The 18,453-nt window shown below is 39.0% G+C and overlaps 2 protein-coding genes across 3 annotated transcripts; both read right to left on the bottom strand.

Annotated features, from left to right (window-relative positions):
* Positions 1-2,725: 2,725 nt before the first annotated feature.
* Positions 2,726-5,045, bottom strand: LOC144534479 (DNA damage-inducible transcript 4-like protein). Its single transcript, XM_078276427.1, has 3 exons — positions 4,903-5,045; positions 4,504-4,648; positions 2,726-3,848 (listed from the first exon to the last, which is right to left on the bottom strand). The coding sequence occupies exons 2-3, from the start codon at positions 4,592-4,594 to the stop codon at positions 3,358-3,360; spliced, it is 582 nt and encodes a 193-aa protein (XP_078132553.1). The 5' UTR covers positions 4,595-4,648; positions 4,903-5,045; the 3' UTR covers positions 2,726-3,357.
* Positions 5,046-9,683: 4,638 nt separating this feature from the next.
* On the bottom strand, positions 9,684-18,239 carry LOC144534134 (uncharacterized). 2 transcript variants are annotated; one of them, XM_078275872.1, is made up of 10 exons: positions 17,960-18,232; positions 15,241-15,300; positions 14,595-14,951; positions 13,912-13,941; positions 13,271-13,336; positions 13,104-13,142; positions 12,384-12,482; positions 12,197-12,221; positions 12,023-12,105; positions 9,684-10,954 (listed from the first exon to the last, which is right to left on the bottom strand). In XM_078275872.1, exons 1-10 carry the CDS (start codon positions 18,018-18,020, stop codon positions 10,941-10,943), a joined length of 834 nt encoding a protein of 277 aa, XP_078131998.1. In that variant the 5' UTR covers positions 18,021-18,232; the 3' UTR covers positions 9,684-10,940. The 2 variants fall into 2 exon arrangements, with proteins under 2 accessions (XP_078131998.1, XP_078131999.1); XM_078275873.1 differs by lacking the exon at positions 13,271-13,336 and having other exon boundaries at positions 17,960-18,239.
* Between the last annotated feature and the right edge of the window lie 214 nt (positions 18,240-18,453).

The following is an 18,453-nucleotide window of genomic DNA, read 5'->3' as shown; positions in this document are numbered from 1 at the left end:
AGCTCAACTGCAACGGTCTTTAGAAAGATTTGAATTTCAATACCCAGGAATAACATCAGTAAAGAGCAAACAGCAAGCTCATGTTTAACAACCCCACCATTCTGTCTGGATGGAGACCTCATTCTCTGCTGTTTAGGAGTCTGTGTGTATGTGTATTGATTTGTCAGTGACCTGACAAAAAAATTACATTTGAATTTTGATTTCAATTACATAAAAAAAAAAATTGTTTTCTGATGTGAGATGAGCATTACAGTCTCACCGGGCAACTGGCATATCAATAGACTCACTAGCAATAGCCAAATGGAAATAGTGAATGGGTAAACAAGGATCTAATTTCTATATCCATTTATATCCATTATACTTTTTTTTACCATACATATACTACAGTAGATACATGTTTAAAAGGTAGATATACAAAACAGCCAAGTCTGACATTGGCTGGGAATATCTTGTAAATTAAAATTAAGAGAAGAGGATAGTGCAAAGCCAAAAAAAAAAAAACATTGTTTACATAGATCATATACAAACACTCGGGAGACAGATAAACATACAGTATCTGGATCCCAGATTCCAGTGTGACATCCATGCACCCTTAAGCCATGTTCATCAGATTTCCACCTTCCCAGAAAGAGGTTGTTGGTCAGGAGGAAACATGGAATCACAGCCAGTTCATCTCGGCAACAAACAGGCCTATCCAGTGACTCGGACACTCCCCTGGCGATGGAGAGGGACTCAAAGCTGGTAAACATCTGTAGGCTGTAAAGGCTACAGAAGGTGATGTGTAGGCAGTGGGAATGTGCGACCACTCTGATCAGTGTGACTGACTCTGCAGCTGTGGCAGGGAAGCACGTACTCCTTTCACAACATGCTACTGTCACTGAAACCCACACTGTGCGGCTCGAGATGAATCATGTTGACACTGAGAATCTCAAGTACCACCAAAAGATTATGAGCTCCAGTGAATGAGCTGCCTAGCAAGTACAGCGCAGCTCAGATACTTTTGGTTGTAGCGGTGTCCAAAGGTCTTCAGTATTTTTTCCAAGAGGCTAGATTAATCATGTTGGGTGTCCTTCGGGAGGAGCATTTGCTGCCTTTGCCTTTCTTTGGACATACAGCATTAACTTAGGATCTAAAATACTGTTTTGTGAATTTTTGAAATGTCCCATTTAAAAAAAAAAGGGACTTATTAACAAAGATTATAAGGCTTAGTAGGCTGATAAAATTCAGCAATTATCAGAAGGCTTAGCATGGGTGTCCATGAATCTACCCCAATTTTTCTTTACTGGCTGCAGAAACTGGAAGATTGGGTTAAATGCTCAAGTACTTTTTAAAGGAATAGTTTATTTGTACATCAAATCTCAACTAGGTGTTAAATATGGTAATGAAAGGTATGCGTTATTTAATTTCTTTATATATATATATTCATTCTGTATAGTAGTAGTGACTCTCCCCAGATGTGTTTTATACTTGTATAGGCCCCACAATGCCAACTGGTATTGCTGGCCCACATTAGCACAGCAAGGGAAAGTGGTCAGGCCGGGTTTTGTGCTGTATGTGCGACACCAAGTAAAGGATCACTGGTGCTTTGTCCCTTCACAATGACAGTGATGCATCTTACACAAGATCATGTGCTTCGGTCATTAACTACTGTAACCACATGATCCTGTTCAATTGTTTGTGCATGAATGACGCAACAGTACAACTGGTAAAAACCTTTATGCAATCAGCATGTAACCACACCATTATATCAATAGCTTACTTACTTCAGATCATGCATTTACAAAAAGTCTAAATTGAAGAAAAAGGTCACAAGCACAAAATGTCATCCCTCGAATGTCCCACACAAGTGCTACATTCTTTAGTTATTTGAATCTCATTTGTATAGCTGACAAACCAAGGCCTACACAATCACTATGGAGACACCTCCATTAAAAACAGTGAGAGAAATGTCACAAACTCTGCAGGGTTGCACCAGAAGCAGCTAATGAGCTTATATAAACAGCAGTGTGTGCAGTGCACAAACTGCTAGTTATATGCAATCTTACAGGCCTGGAGCAGCAGACGGGATCAATAAATGAATACTACAAGTGTAAGGACTCACAAAATCAAAAAGGAATAGTGCCAAGAGCAGTAATTGAATCTTAAGTTACAGTAGTTATGCCAAATAACATGATCCCTACCAAAGTTGTACTACAGTTGATTGCTGGTGGCTTCCATGTCAAGCTGAAATTTGTTTTGTCATACTAGCCAGGACCATGCATAATAACCACATCACTTTCTTGTGGAGCTCTTGTTGTCCCAGTTTAGGAAGCCTGCATTGTACCACTGTTGTCTGCCCACTCCAGTCTTTGTCATGGCTCCAGAATACACACAGTAATGTTCTGTGACCGAACAAATAATTATTCTGACTTTAAACAAATTGCACTAAATCAAGTCAACAAATGTAAAATATTTTTTTTTTTTATTGTCTAATAGACAAGACCTAGTTTCCTTCAAAAAAAAGTTGATCGCATTTAAAAAAAAAAAAAAACTCAAATTACTAGATGTACCATTTCTTTGCACGTCCGAGTTAACAAAATTACATTTAAAAAAAATAAGCTTTTACATTTTAGTGAACCATCCTTTTAATAATCTACAAAGGCTCTGCATTGAAAAGGTGCGTTTGGGGGAGGGTATAAAAGTGTAATAAAAACATTTACACTAAACACAGCTCCAAGTGAAAGTGCATTTCTATGACATTTAAGGCATCCAAATTCCCCAAGTGTGAGAAGCCACACCATGACAGCAGCATCTTCCCAAGACATTCAGTCTTTAAAACATCCACAGCCCTAAATACAGCATTACACAACAAGCTACATATGGCCCCCAAAGACTACAATTCAGTCTCCTATTCAAGCCCAGGTAGGTTTACTGCTGCTGAACACATTCAATGTATCTGGAAACACAGATCATCAACAAAGTGGCTAGTGTCTTTAACTAACGTGTACCCACAGTATGTCCCTCTCAAAACATGTTGATTGTGAACATGGTTTTACATTCATCTTTAAAATGTACAATTTAAAATTGTGTTTGAGCAACAAATGCTCCGATTAGAAAAACAAAAACATCCAGAATCGTACAATTTTGCCGATAAAAAAATGCACTTAGAAACACTGAAGCCAAACCCAGAACTATAAGGGTAATTTAAACTTTACATCCCAAGTTCCAAACTGAACTGGCTACTAATGGTTGAATTGACAAAACTGTATTGTGCAAAAACACGGTCGAAAATGACACCACTTGAGTGTCACTTACATTTGGGCAGAAGTGCGTTTACCCACAGGAAACCTGATATCCCACTTTAATCCCTCCCATAGTTTAGCACTCCTCTACCACGGTACCAGCCGAGGAGGAGTACAGTTTTTTCTTGACAAGCCGGAAACCTGGACTCAGTTTAAGTACGTGCCTAAAAGTCGGGGCAAAGCAGGTTCCCATAAAAAGGAAGTCCCGTAGGCTGGGCCAGGCGGTGCCATCTTGCTTGAAAACAAGAGTCAGCTCAAATGTGGGAACCACGGTGGCATCGTACGCGATGCGCTCCAGCTGCTTGCAGCCCTTGTCCAGCTCCAGGTGGATGTAGAGTACGCAGCCACGCAGGCCGCAGGGCTCGCAAGATGCCAGCCGCAGGACCTCGCGAGCTATTCTCCGTGTGAGCTTCTCTGGTACCAGCACAGAGGAGCAGTGCAGCGTTGTCTTCTTAGCTCGTGACAGGCAGTTTTCAAACATCTTGGCCAGTTGTTGACAGGTTCTGTCTTCAGTGACATCTGCACTCCTTTGGGGTCCAGCCACGCAGTGATCCCAGAAATCCAGTTCTGGGAAAACAATGGAAGTTGAACATTTAGGGATCAATTCAGCAGGGTAATAAATGGCTATTTCAGCCTGAAAAACATGCACAAAGCACTTTTATTTTTTTTTATTTTTTATTTAGTTTTGACCAGTCCTAAACTACAAATGAATAATTAAATTGTTTACCGGAATTTCTCTGTATCTTGACGTCATTGCAAATGAGGGAAACCTCAGTTATTTCCGATGCTTAAATAAAAGGTTTGAATGAATAAGTGAGGGAATCTGCTTTTGCATCCCATCTGGTTGCAGTGTGTGGATATGAGTCAACACAATCACATGAGAAAAAAAAAGGATGAACATCAAACAAACTGTCCAAAACCTTAAGATATGAATCATACCAATCACAATATAGGTTTTATCATACAATAATTTTGCTCTGGACAAAAAAACAAAAAAAAAAACACTTGTTAGATTGGCTATTATACACAGGCTGCTATTGTGAAGACAGGCTGAAGGGATGACTTCATCCTCTGTTGACTTCCCTCTCCCCGCACCCCTCCCCTTCAGTGCTGCAGCCATGCACCACACAGGAGTAATAAACAAGCACACACCTGGAAGTATCCAGCAACTAGCAGGTTATCTATACTGACAAAAACACACCGAAAAAGCCAGTACGCTTACCTTTCTCAATGCAAGCCTGGTCATATCTTCGGTCAACCAATTCGGAAATACATTCGCTGCTTTTCGTCTTCAATGTGCTTGTGGCGACCATGGTGACAGTATTTAGTTCTCCAGGCTGTTTTCTTCTGGTTTAAGGTGATGCTGACTGAAAAATGACGTAGCAGCGTCAGGGCAACAGTCGAAGCGGGTTGTGTTTAGCTCATTAAGAGACAGGTGGCTTATTAAGGCAGTTACCGTACCTTATGATGTGAACGCTCAAGCTGTCAAATGTAGCTAACGTTAACGTTAGCCATTAAGAACACAACTTACCCGCCCCCTACTAAACAGGAGTTAACTGACGGTACTGTAGATGTTAAGTTCTAGCTAACAGCAATTTGTTCGGAATATCAAATAACTTACCTTAAATATTAATTTGTGCAAACTAATTTAGTTTTAGACGGTTGCTCATAAATTTACACACACACAGTTTTTTTTCTCCGAGAATGACCCACGTACTCAGACACACTTAAACTCTGCAGCTGAGCTGATAAACTTCTGAGGGATATTTATACCTTACTCAACTCAGCTGACCCGAGGGTTTGACCAATAAAAACACGCCTATCGACGTAAAACTGCCCTGATTGGCTGTGAAATAGTGGTTGAATTAAAAGATTGACCAATACTTGGGGAGAATATTTGTGTTGCTACACGGACGAGGTAACATACTAGATGAAGTTTGTAAAGTGAAGTTTGGTATCTGCTTTGAAAAAACGGATTTTGTGGATTAATCCACTTTGACCCTGCTTTTTATTTTCATGCAGGGCATCATCCACCTTAGAATATACAATATTGACCATGATTGACACTTATTTAGATTTTTTTGATTTTGTGGAATGATGGTCAAAGAAACATTTCAATCTTGTGTCTCTCTTTCATACGAGTCGTGTTGGTTTTTAGTATTTTTTACTACCTATTATTATAGACAAAACCCTCAAAAATATATTTCAGCCTTGCTGATAGAATTTTATTTTTTATTTTTAAACCAAACTGTTCATATTTCCTACCTGCACCTTTGCTTAGACAAATATCATCATACATAAAATGCTGTTATTCTTCCAACTGAATTGTTGAAAACGACAATCTCCATTTTCAGCATTACAGCATTTTCAGCAGATGAATACATGGTACTGGCCTTGAAATAACATCGAGTTTGACCGCAAGAGCATTGCTTTAACCTCATGGGCCTCATGCAGCAAAATCAAGCATTATAAGCGGTTGCCATATGAAAAAATATGCCCAAATAGAAACTCAGACAACAAAATCTATTCTGAGTGGCTTTCACCTCAGACAGGCATCTAATTAAAGTAAAGTAAGCAAAACATTTCCCCAAATGAACATCTAAAACAAATCAAAACAGACATGTGTTGCCTATTTTACATATAGAAGGAGGAAGCCTCTGCTTGACCAGCTACACTAAGCCAAGATGTCTGATTTTACTGCATTTGTATTTGTATGCGCATGTACATTTGGCAGGTAAACACAGAGCACAGTTGTTCAGCTCATCAGTAGTTTATCCCTCATCATCCACTGTCTCACCAGACGTTTTCTCCCAGTAACTGGATCTGCCCCTCTTACCCCCAGCAGTTCTGCTGGCTAAAGGGTAATGGAATCCAGTGGGCGAGAGAGAGTGAGAGAGAGAGTGCTTTCCTCCAGTCACATGGGGAGAACTAGATATGCCTCAGAAAAAAGTCACATGCTTTAGCTAGTGTTACCGCCTTTGTGGATGCAGCAGGCTTATACTGTGTAAAGTGCGGGATAAGCAAGGCTTTGTTTAAGTTACGTGCAAAAGGCTTCGATGTTAGTAGCCGGGAATAAAAGGAAGCAGGTTGTGTGATACATTTTATCATAGTGTGGGACTCTGAGCAGCTTTTAATGTGAATATATCTTTTTTTATCTTAACAGTTTATTTGTGGAAAAAAAGTTTAAATGTAAAATATGAAAAAGTTTGTTGAGGTTTACTGGAATATTTTGTCATGTTACTACACTTGAAATAGCTATTACATTTGCTGTTGCCAAGAAATCAAGGGTTTAGTCATAAAAGTACTGACTAGCTGATCAGTCATCAGGTGTTGAGACCACAGCTCAAAAATGCATGTCATTAGCTCTCAATATCACGTGGTTTCCATGAGGTTTTGACCTACCCTGTATCATAAAAAAACTTAACAAGTGTTTAAAATAACATTTATGCAGGACAGTGAAGTGAAGTTGATAATAATATCTTGAGAGTTAGCTCCACTGCAACAAGTACTTTTTTTTATAGTAGAGACAATGCCTGAAACCTGTCTTTAAAGTGTCCAACTCTTATCTGCAAATGCTGTCATCATTTGCAACATGCATACAATCATTTATAAAGCAGTAAATGCAGGGCAATGAAATGACCTTATTTAGATGTGAGAGCAACATTACTCCCAATGTTAAGAAGTGAAAAACTGCAGCAGCAGATTCATGCAACTAAAAGTCATTTGGGAACTGATCAACATGGTATCTTGAGAATAAGTCAAGTGTGCAGAATAAGAAAGTTACAATTGAGAGTACGGAGCTCAGTATAGTTTAGGGGTCCCATATTTCTGACTGTCCTTACAGCTCAAACAGAAAGAAAGTCCTCATGATCTCTGAACTCATGCATGAAATAATACTCTGCAGCTAAAAGCTCCAGAGACCTAATATGTGTACAGCAACTGTCAGATCTCTGGAAGATCAATCCATTTGTTGTTGTCAGTGCTTAAGATGTATTACATTCTGCCTCTATACTAACTGTGTGGCCTGATCTGTCTTTGGCTTTCTGTGCTCCTGTCACACTGGCAAAGACTTTTAATCTCAGTTGGATTTCACCTGTTAATAAAAGTAAAATAAATCTTTGCCATGACAGTAACATATAGACTAGAGTAAAAGAGCAGAGACCAGGCTAATGTGTGAAGCACCTCTGCTTTTGACCGTCAACCAGCATCTGCTTGTGAATTTCTCCCATGTGCCAACTCCTTTCCCTTATTGAGGCAAAAGATAAGACGTGTTGGGTCTTAGGTTACTAATCCATCCATAAACCTTCTGTTATCCCCCTTCATGATGCCCGGTATGCCAGGCTGGCACCAATCTCCGTTCAGTGAAACGTGCCTCTTGCCGCACCCTCCTCCCATAAAATCTAACAACAGGAGACTTTTTTTTACACTTAGAGAGAGTTGCACTTCTCTACAGGAAATAGCTGGCTGCATGTGCAGGAGTATTCTTTGTGCATGTTAGAGCCTTGCACACAGCTGACATGACGTTCACACAAGTAAAAGAAGTTGAAAAATAATTTGTTTTCCTTTGTTACAGTCAACACACAAAATATTCAACTATTCATTATTTATTCATAACCTAAATTGTGAAAAGGAGCATCTACTGTTACTAGATTGTACAAAGATGTCTCTGCAACCCTATCCTGCTTTTATTAACAGCTGGCTTTAATGCAGCTTTGCTGTAATGATATCTTACAGTTGGAATAATTAAACTTTGGAAGCTGAGACAGCTGTGTAGTTTTGGCACAAATGAGCAGCATGAGGCAATAGAATAGACCAAAGGCCACCTGAAGCCAGTGGACTATGTTTAATTGGCAAACACAAGGGCTCCATTTAGAGACATTTTCTTTGCAATAATATCACATTTGATGAAATGTCTAATTTAGGACTTCCGTAATTAAAAACAAATGAAAATAAGTAAGTGAATACATAGTACTAAAATATGAATGTTCAGCTTTCATTTGATCCTATTACTATGTTACTTCATGAGTTCAAGACAATCTGAGGATCCCATTTTCTGATGGAAATTGTTAAATAAGTCAAGTTATGTGTTTCTCTTAATGTTCTTAATCTGTAATGTGTGCTGTGCTGCAAATATTACTGATTCAGAGATTTAATATGTGGAACTTACCCTCTCATCAGTTCTCTAAAACATGCAGTAGTTGTCAATAAATAAGACTGCTTATTCAGCGAGGCTCCCTCACTAACAACAGAAAAAGGCACTCAAATGAAATTAATTACTATATTGATTTTTCACTGTCAGACACTTTAAGATCCACTTTAAAATTGAAAATGAAAATAACCTAATGAGGGACAGTAAATGCGAGGGAGTTATTGAGTGAAGCTGAAGGAGAAAGCCATCCTGAATGTAACCCAGTCCCAGTCCAATGCCACAGCTGGCATTGGAGTTGTGTGTGATGGGCCTTCTGCCAATCTGCTCACTGTCTCTTTGAGGGAAATGTGCCCACAGTCAAAGCTGTTGCCCAGTCTCAGCTTACAAAGGCCACAGAAAGAGCCGGCCCTGCATGTGTGAATCAATTCAAAATGGAGGTCATGACTCATGACTACAAAATGGCAAAAGTCATTCGAATTAATGACATTTAATTAGTTTAATGAAACATCAACAGATCTTGGTTATGAGGGTATCTGTCCTGCACTGTATGAACGCTGTTATGAAGATCAAGCAGTGTGTGATTTTGACACCGGTTGCCCACATCTCACTCCTCTGTCATATAAACCTCATTTAACCTCTCTGCAACAAACTAGCTTACAAAGTGAGGACCATGGTCGCTTTCTTTGCTTTTTGCCCTTCTGCTCCCTCTAGTGGTGAATCACTGAACTGACACTGTTGGTGCTGATCTAGGTTGCATATACAGTACAGTACAGTACATTATACCACCTTTACAAGCAATAAGAACAACAACATGGCAGAATGTTCTCAGTTTAAATCTGGCAAAATTACTGAATTCAATGACGTCCCATGAGAATAGCTTCTAATGATAAATATAGAGGCTGAAAATTATGATTTTGAAGTTGTTGACGTGATTTTACTACAATATCTTGTAGAGTAAATCTTTCAAAACTCAAAGAACTATTTCAAGTCTTTTAACATATGTGCTATTAACCCAAATTAACAAACAAATTAATAACCAAAAATAAAGTTTAAGATTGGATTTGATGAAGTGAAGCTGCAACAACCAAACAGTTTTCTAGTGATTTATTGAGGAAATTTGAGGTTGAGAGCAACACATTAGCCATGAAGCAGTTCCAGTGTCTTTAAATACATCTTCTTTACTTATTTCTTGTGCTTGGATGTTATATTTACTAAAATATAAAAAATCCTCCTTTATATGCACACACACAATTTCTGGTGAATGTACAGTACTGTCATGCAAGGAAAGATTGTTGGTTTGAAAAGGATTCCAGTGGAGAAGAATATGTAACAGTCTTTTAAGAAATACTTAACTGAGATACATGAAAAGTAAAATTGAGTACAAAAGAGCCTGTTCTTATACCCAAAATGTACATTTTGGTGTTATTTCATTTTCCTAAAGATATCCTAATACAATACATGCATTAATATCACAATTAGGTATTTATCAGAAGAGATTATAGAGTTTGGAATCTGGCGGTCAAAATGACCGCTCCTGGCAATTCTAGTAGTTATGGAACTCTGGCACTTCACATAAAAAAAATAAACATCACAAGCTACAAAATAGTTCAAGGCACATAAATGATGGGTAACAACTAGGGGTGTAATAATAAATCGATCTGGATCCGTATATCGATTCAATGATCAACGATCCAATATCGATACAAAGTGAAAATATTGATGCGCCTTTATTTTAAAATTCCAACTTTATATTTATTCTTTTTTATTAAAAAGAATAGTTTGTTATTCATTTAAATGTCTGGACAAGCTCAGTATTACAATTGTCAAATCATATTTTAGTTGCGTTTTGTGAGTTGATATAAATGTAACTGAATGTGTTAAATGGACATATGATATCGGCTCATATTGATCGCAGGCCCCTGAATTGAATCAAATCATAATGTTATCGTGGCAGACTTTGTGACATCAGCAAATATCATATCGTTGTCCAAAGAATCGATTTAAAATCGTATCGTGATACAACTTGTGATTTACACCCCTAGTAACAACACAACCAAAGGATAATTATAAAACCATGAAATGAACAGTGATAAATATCTGAGGTCAGTGCACTGTACAGAGAACGTGTTAGGCCCAACATGGAGATGAGCTATGCAGCTGTACTTAGGTTTGTCTTTGTCAACAGTATACTGAAAAAAAAGGGTGCATAGACTAGGTTCATTAAATATATTCCACAGACAATGCTGCATCTGCTTACAGACTTTAGCCTACGCTATCAATTCAAAGAGATGTACTGTATTAAGTCTGTAGGAACATATTTTGGTTGAAAATAAGTTCACTTACTCTGAGATTTATGATCACAGTTGCAAACAAAACAGCTTTTAGCATACATAATCATACTTTTCTGCATCACAAAATGTTTCATAGAATTCATAAACATCTAAAATAGTTCCTCCAGACCATCAGTGTGTGGGCGACAGGTGTGACTCATCCGCTGGCTTTCTTTTTTTTTATCTCACAGCAGCTGAAACATAGATAACGACAGAGGAGAGTGATGAAACCACAGCTGTGTGATCAAAGAAAATAGACCTTCATCCAACCTGAAAAATGATTTAAAAAATGCTCTGAATTGTGTTTTGAGAAGATCACTTGTGCCTTTTTGTCAAGGCAAGATTGGACGGTGGTGCTGCACTGACTTTGTACAGAACAGGACAGCATGTCACCATACATACATACATACAGGAAGAGGTACCTACATTTTCCCACTCGCTCTCTGATCCAAAAGAAAACCATTTCTACATTTTCCTGAAGCCAAACTTTTGTTAAGTCATTATAGTACATTAGATGTAGGACTTTTATGGTGATACTTGCTGATATTGATTTCTTATGTTCATTAAGTCAGTAAAAAAGCAGTTTTAGTTAATGAGCTTTGAGTGTGGGATTATCTGCGCAGTGTGGTACGTATGAGTAACTCGTTTTTCATTCAGATAAGAATTTGTAAAGCTACAATCCAAAGAAATATCCAGTAGTTGTAACAACATAAACATGTTTTTCCTCAGCAAAATTCCTAAAGCATGACTCCATTTCCTTCTGACCGTCGCAGCCAAATCATGTAGGCCTGATTGTATGAGGGAAGGAAGGTAGGACATTTAGTGCCCAGATTCTTTTTATTTTTTTCATGGCTGGAGTGAAGGGGTACTCAGTCTGTGTACAAACCATATATGACACATGCGCACATGCATTCACCCCACCAACAAACAGACAGACAGACGTCTGGCCCACACTGACATTTACTGACCACACAATAGCTCCTGTCCAAAATAATCTGTGTTTATGTTGGGAAGTCCCTATCTTTCAAGCCCTGCTGCTTGTTGGAGGGAGGGGGGACACAAAATCACAGGAAACACCTTCTGTTGTCCAGCAAAGCCCCAAAAGCTGGTGGAGTACAATGAGATATTAAAAGCCTGTAACTTCCCTGGAATCACTGCAAGTCTGTGCCTGGAGAAACAGCTTTACCAAGTGATGGAATAATGAACAAACAGAATGAAGTTGGAAGCGGCTCTTGCAGGAAAAAGACGGAAGGGTGGCTCACCATTTTCTTCTCCGCCTGATGACTTCACTCCGAGGAGCATGACACCATCTTTAGTGCTTTCGGGTCTGCTCTGGAAAGATGCGCTGTGGAGAGTTGGAGAGACAAAGGGATGGATGCTTTAGTTGTTCACATGCCTTTTCAAATACAGTCCATAGCTACAAAGTTCAGACTTACTTCTCAGTTCCAGTATCAATGGTTTCTGTTGAAGAGAAGACAACTTATTTGTTCTGCTGATCTCATTCAATGTCAGAAAGCTTCTCATTTCAAAATCAAACAATATCAACAATAATCAGAGTTGACAGGATATTTAGATGACCTGCACGATAAATGTGAGTACATTGTGCAGCCTTTACGTACGTACCTGTGTGATCATGGATCTTCTTGCATTTGAATTTGAGCATAATGACAGCAGCAGCTCCAGCCAGGAGGGCAGGCAACACAATCCACCACAGCCTTTTGTCTGAGGGTAAAATCAACTTTAGACTTTTCTCTGAAAGATTCATTTGGCAGACCAGTGATGTATTCAATTCAATTCAATTCCATTTTATTTGTAGTATCACATCATAACAAGAGTTATCTCAAGACACTTTACAGATAGAGTAGGTCTAGACCACACTCTATAATTTACAAAGACCCAACAATTCCAATAATTCCCCCAAGAGCAAGCATTTAGTGCGACAGTGACGAGGAAAAACTTCCTTTTAGGAAGAAACCTCAGAAAGACCCAGGCTGTTGGTAGGTGGTGTCTGACGGTGCCGGTTGGGGGTGTGATGAACAGTGGGAATTATAGTAACTATAAAGATAATGGAACTATGACTAGAAATAGTAGTTGTAGTAGTTCATGGCGTAGCAGGGCACTGCAGGGCACCAAAGTTAACTTTAAAGGACCATTTCACAATCAAGTCCAATGACTTTAAACCATCCACATTGTAGTGTCAAAACCTACCACGTCTAAAGGTTTCATATTCATATTGTTAACAGTGTGCTTTGTTAGCCTCATCTGTCTTTAAATTACCAATACGTGTTAGTTGAATGGTTTGTGGGGTATGACTGACAACTTGAGTACAGTTCAGTACATTACCTGCTTTGGGGGGGACTTCATCACTGCCAGCCTGACGACCTTTCAAAACAATGTGTTTTTGGATTAGTTTCCTGCCTCTTGATTCTAAACAGTATGATTTGATTCCATTCATTCATGGCTTCATTATAACCATATACAGTACAGAATGGTAGTACAGTAAAACTTACCAGCACCTTTATCCTTTTCATTGGGATGATTTTGTATCACTATAGGTACAATGGTTTGATGCGGTGCTATGATGTTGAAATGAATGAATGAATTACTTAAATAAAGCCATGATAACAAGTCAATCAAAATGACATCAACACATCAGAAGGAGTCTACAAAGATTGTAAATCTGCGCATTTAATTGTTTCACCATCCAACTACTATCCACACAGATAAGATGAGATAGAGAAGATAGATGTATTCTTCAAAATACTTTAAGGGTACCAGCTCTAAGTTATGATGCACTTATATATATATATATATATATATATATATATATATATATACAATATATATCATGTTATGTTGGCATTTCATTTGTATATATGGATGTAAATGCATAAATATAAAGAATAAAAGAAGAATAAGAAAGAGAAGTGCTTGTCCTATATAAGACAAAATGTGTACTAAAAATATAGTGTCCCTGAGGCAGGAGTAGTTGGACCTGCAGAAAATTATAAAATGAAGACAGTACTACCTTCATTTGAGTCAAACTTGCTGTTTATGTATACATTCATTTCTTAAAAACAACTTCTTTAATCACTTGATATGGTTTTAAGGGCGGTCATGAAAACAAGAAGTTTGAATTTGATGTACATACCTGTGTTTCTTTTTTCAGTGTCATCATGTCCTGAAAAAGTCAAACCAGTTTCAATACGCTTTAAATACAGTTGTCATTTTAAAAGAGATTGCATTCAGCATGGTTGCGCCTTGCTCTCATGCCCGAAAAATACATCATTTATTACGTTTTACATACTGTAATCATCTGTCTGATTAAAAAAAAAAAATTAAAAGCTTGCTCATTACTAATGATGTACTACATGTAGCCTACTAAATCTCCTCTTACCTTTAGACTCAAGTAAGAGACTGGAGGTAGACTGGGTCTGGTTTCCTGACTCAGGATGGTCAATGGTGCAACAAAGCACATCTTGACATGTTTCACTCTGCCGCCATTAGGCCAACTCTTTTTGTGTTGTTGATGTAAACAGAGTTCAATCAACTGCTCATTTACATCATCTTTGTGCCACAGCATGTGTGTAAACCTAGAGATTGCCTGTGAAACACGCTGAAGAAGCCACGTGGCAATAAAAAAAATGGAGTGCTGTCTAAATTACCGTTACATCATATTATCCACAATAAGAATCCAGCACCCAGTCTTCAAAGTCTTCTAAGTTTCAATGTGAGTTGAGGGTGTTAGGACCTATTTTTTTATAAACCTAACTTACCCTGTCTATTCGTCTAGCCATCTTTTTTTCAGTCCACTTAACTTGTATGCACACTCACTGTCAGGAGTTTTGTTGGTGGCATCAGGAAGAGCAGGGGTAGATACATGGGCTGCTGATGTTGCTGCTGCTTTTGGTGCTGCTGTTGGTGCTGCTGTGACCTTTTGGGTTGTTGATGTGGCTGCTGGTGCTGTTGTTGAGGCTGCTGCTGCTGCTGGTGCTGGTGCTAATGTTGTTGACACTGCTGCTGGTGCTGGTGCTAATATTGACGCTGTTGCTGCTGGTGGTGCTGGTGCTGATGTTGTTGAGGCTGCTACTGCTGTTGCTGAGGCTGCTGCTGGTGCTGCTGTTGAGGTTGCTGCTGCTGCTGCTGCTGCTGCTGCTGATGTTGATGGTTTTGCTGTTGCAGCTGGTGTTGCTGTTGATATACAAAAAGGAGAGACACTGACATCAAAATTTCATTTGCATTGGCATTTAAATTGCATAAGATCTGTAGAAATCTCAATTTACAATTTGACCCAGCCCAAAGTTCCCTCGGAGCTGTTTGTCTACTGCTTAAAACCAACTTGCTTTCTGGCAGAGCGTTAGATGAGAAGATCGATAGCCTACTGGCATGTGAGAGTGGTATCAATCTTCTCATCTTACTCTCAGCCAGAAGGCAAATAAATGTATTTCCCCAATTGTAGAACGATAACTTGAATACTTACTTGTTGGCAACGTTGCTTTTGCTGGTGCTGTTGTCAGATTTCCCTGAACTGATGATAAAACTGTAAAGCACAAAAAATATTTGAGCACTGTTTTTACACTTCACATGCTCACTGTCTGAGGTGAGAGCGCAACATAAAAAAAAAAAAGAATGTGCTGTCTAGGAATTCAGAATGCTTTCATCACGAAAACACCACAATCAGTTTGTCTACGTAAACTATTTCCTCAGACAGATACTCTATTTTAGGTTCACAGTTGCATATGTGCATCATTCCTGTTTGGCACGGCTTTAAAGCCGAGCGTCTCGCTCCAATTGTCAGAATAGGAATGAGAAGTCAAGACAGTGCTGGGGGTCATGGCGTGTTGAGGTGGATATCCTCTTCTTAAAACACTGCAGCAGTGTGAAAGCTGCATCCTGTCCCAGACATACTATTGTTGTCCCCTGACCCAAGCTGCCAAGCATCCTGTCTTCATTGCTGCCAATTATGATCCTATTCAACATATTTCTCCCCAGACCAATGGCCGAAAGCACCGACCACATGCTGCTCTGTCTTGCTTCATCAGTCATCAGGAAGAAAAAGCAGCCCTTCTCGCTAGAGCTGTTATTAAAACTATGTCATTAAATCCTAATGTCATTGCAGTTATTTGGGACAAGTCCAAGTAAATGTCAAGTCCTTTAAGCCATTCAAAACAAGGCCAAGTCAGGTTTCACATATTTCAGAGCAAACCTCAAGTAAGCTCTTAAGTACTTCAATTCATTTGAGACAAATCCAAGTCAAACCTCAAGTATTTTGGACCATGTGTCTCAATTTTCAAGTCTGACGTCCTCTGTTATTAGAGACAAGTCAGACAAAGTCCTAAGTATGTCAGATCAAGTCACAAATCAAGCCACAAGTCCTATAATTCAACAAGTCTTCAAGCCTCTAGTATTTCATAGCAAGTCACAACTTAAGTCTCAAGTCCTTCATTTAATTTGATAGTGAAATGTGGAAGCAAATCTCAAGTCAGTCACAAGTCCTAAAAGTCATAGAGACAAGTCCAAGTCAAGTCTCCAGTATTTTTGGAGCATGTCTCGAGTCAAGTCACAAGTCCTTTAAATCATTCCAGACAAGTCTTCAAGCCATGCCTTAAGTATTTTGGAGCAAGTCACAAGTCAAGTCTCAAGTCCTTCAAGTAATTTGACCGTGAAGTCTTGAAGCCAATCTCAAGTCAGTCACAAGTCCTGCAGTATAAGTCATAGAGACAAGTCCGAGTCAACTTAAGTCCTTTGAGTAAAAGCCTCAAGTCATGTCTATAGTCCAAGTCAAGTTGCATGCTTTTTTTCTTTCCATGAGCAAGTATTGCAAATCAGTGTTGAAATGCCAATCTTAAGAGAAATCTTTGTTAATTTTCTTGTCATTGCTTTGCTTAATGTGCTGTGGAAAAAAGAGATCGTAAAGGTTTGGAAAAATGCCTCTGCTGTGTGACAAGTAGCCAGGGCGAGGGCGTTTCCTCCAGATGTTTACTGCTAAACGCTGGAAGTAGATTTGTTGCCAGTTGGGACGTTTCAGTCTCAGGACAATGATCTGTTATCTCTGTGAGAGAGAGGGCAGCGTGGTTCCCACTGGCTATCTGCTGTTGGATCACCTATCTGCCTGGCGCAGAACAGATAAAAGTTATTACAGCCCCACACAAGGAAAACAAACAAATCAAGAGCCACCCTTTTTTTCCCCCCTTTCCTTCAACGAAGAGACACTCGTATGTCACTTTGGCACTCGGGGTCTTTTCATTCCTGAGGTTTTGATTTGTGCTTGCTATATTATGCTCATAAAATATATTCTACCTTCACTTTGAGTAAATGTGGCAAAATAATAAACTACTTTTTTCTTACTTGCTAGTACAAAGGACAACTAAAGGCATGCACATACTCACACATACAGACACAGACAGAGCTTATCTCAGACTGAATTAACGGAAATACACTCTTCAAGTGGATGTCTCCAAGGTACCGTTCAAAGTGTCTTTAGAACACTATGATCTTTACAAATATTATTACAAATATTACATGAGAATAAAACATGAGCAAAACTTACAACATTATCAATCAGAACAAATAATGCTGCAAACACACACACAAGTAAATGCTTTAATTTGCTCACAGTGCAGGGCCAATCAGCTTGATAGGAAATGTTTTGACACTATAAGATATTAGATACAAATTTGTTTCACCCATTAGTATAGAAGTCTACTTTTTCAATCCCCCCCACTGACAATGCAAAGAATCAAGACTGAAACAGACTAATGTTAGTTAAAGAAAACTGAAGACCTTTAAAAAGTAAACATCAGTATGCTTGCTCAGGATTAGAGTATGCAGTATTCCAGTCTTCTCAGTGCAATGGTCAGTTCTGGCTGAATTAAGGGGTCAACCAAAAGGCTCTTTACGCTACAGTTCTTTAACAAACTGCTTAAGTAAAATATGACTGAAATTTAAGTTCAAAGTTGCACTTCCTAACAATTCAGAGCTTGTAGTTGAAAGCTCTGAATTATTAGTAAGGGAACCTTTGAGCTTAGATTCTCTCCACTATATACTGTTCCTTTAGATCAAAAACAAACACCCGTGGGCATCACTGATGTAAAAGTCTGCAGATCAAAAAAATGGAAGGAAATGGTCAAATGTAGATTTGACAGATTAGATCTAACGGCATGTATCCCAGCCAAATGCAGTCCCAATGGTTCCCCTACCTGGTGTGAAGACATGGACAGATGCTAGCAGGAGGAGGACAAGAACCCTGATGGTCTTCATGGTGATTCTGTGGTTGTAGACTTCCCGACTTCTTCCTCGGACTCCAACTAAGTGGCCAGTGGAAAAGGTGCTTGGGCGCTCTGCTGCTGATGCTTATTTTGGTACTTCCTTTAGATAAAGAAGGGGAGGAAATACACTGGCTTCCCTTGCTGACGTAAAAGTGGGTGGCTGTGGAGACCAGCACAAGGCAGCCAGTGGGTGCAAAACCTATGTCCTTTTAACAAGAATCTCAGTCTTGAGTAGTGGCCATCACTTATTTTCTTTTCTGCTCTGACACCACTTGACCAGTTGGGAGGAGACTGGGACTCACTGGTACAAAAACAATTTCATTTGTGATCACTCAGGGAAAGGATGTCAACCAAGCTTTAAATAAACAAAATGGCATCCAGGAACTGTATGTAGTTAATTATATAAGGAAGGAACCACTTGTATC

This window comes from Sander vitreus, chromosome 19, assembly GCF_031162955.1.
Source record: "Sander vitreus isolate 19-12246 chromosome 19, sanVit1, whole genome shotgun sequence".
In the NCBI taxonomy this organism is placed as follows: Eukaryota; Metazoa; Chordata; class Actinopteri; order Perciformes; family Percidae; genus Sander; species Sander vitreus.
The sequence above is the reverse complement of the archived record's forward strand: the minus strand, read 5'-3'. Positions and strand labels throughout refer to the sequence as shown.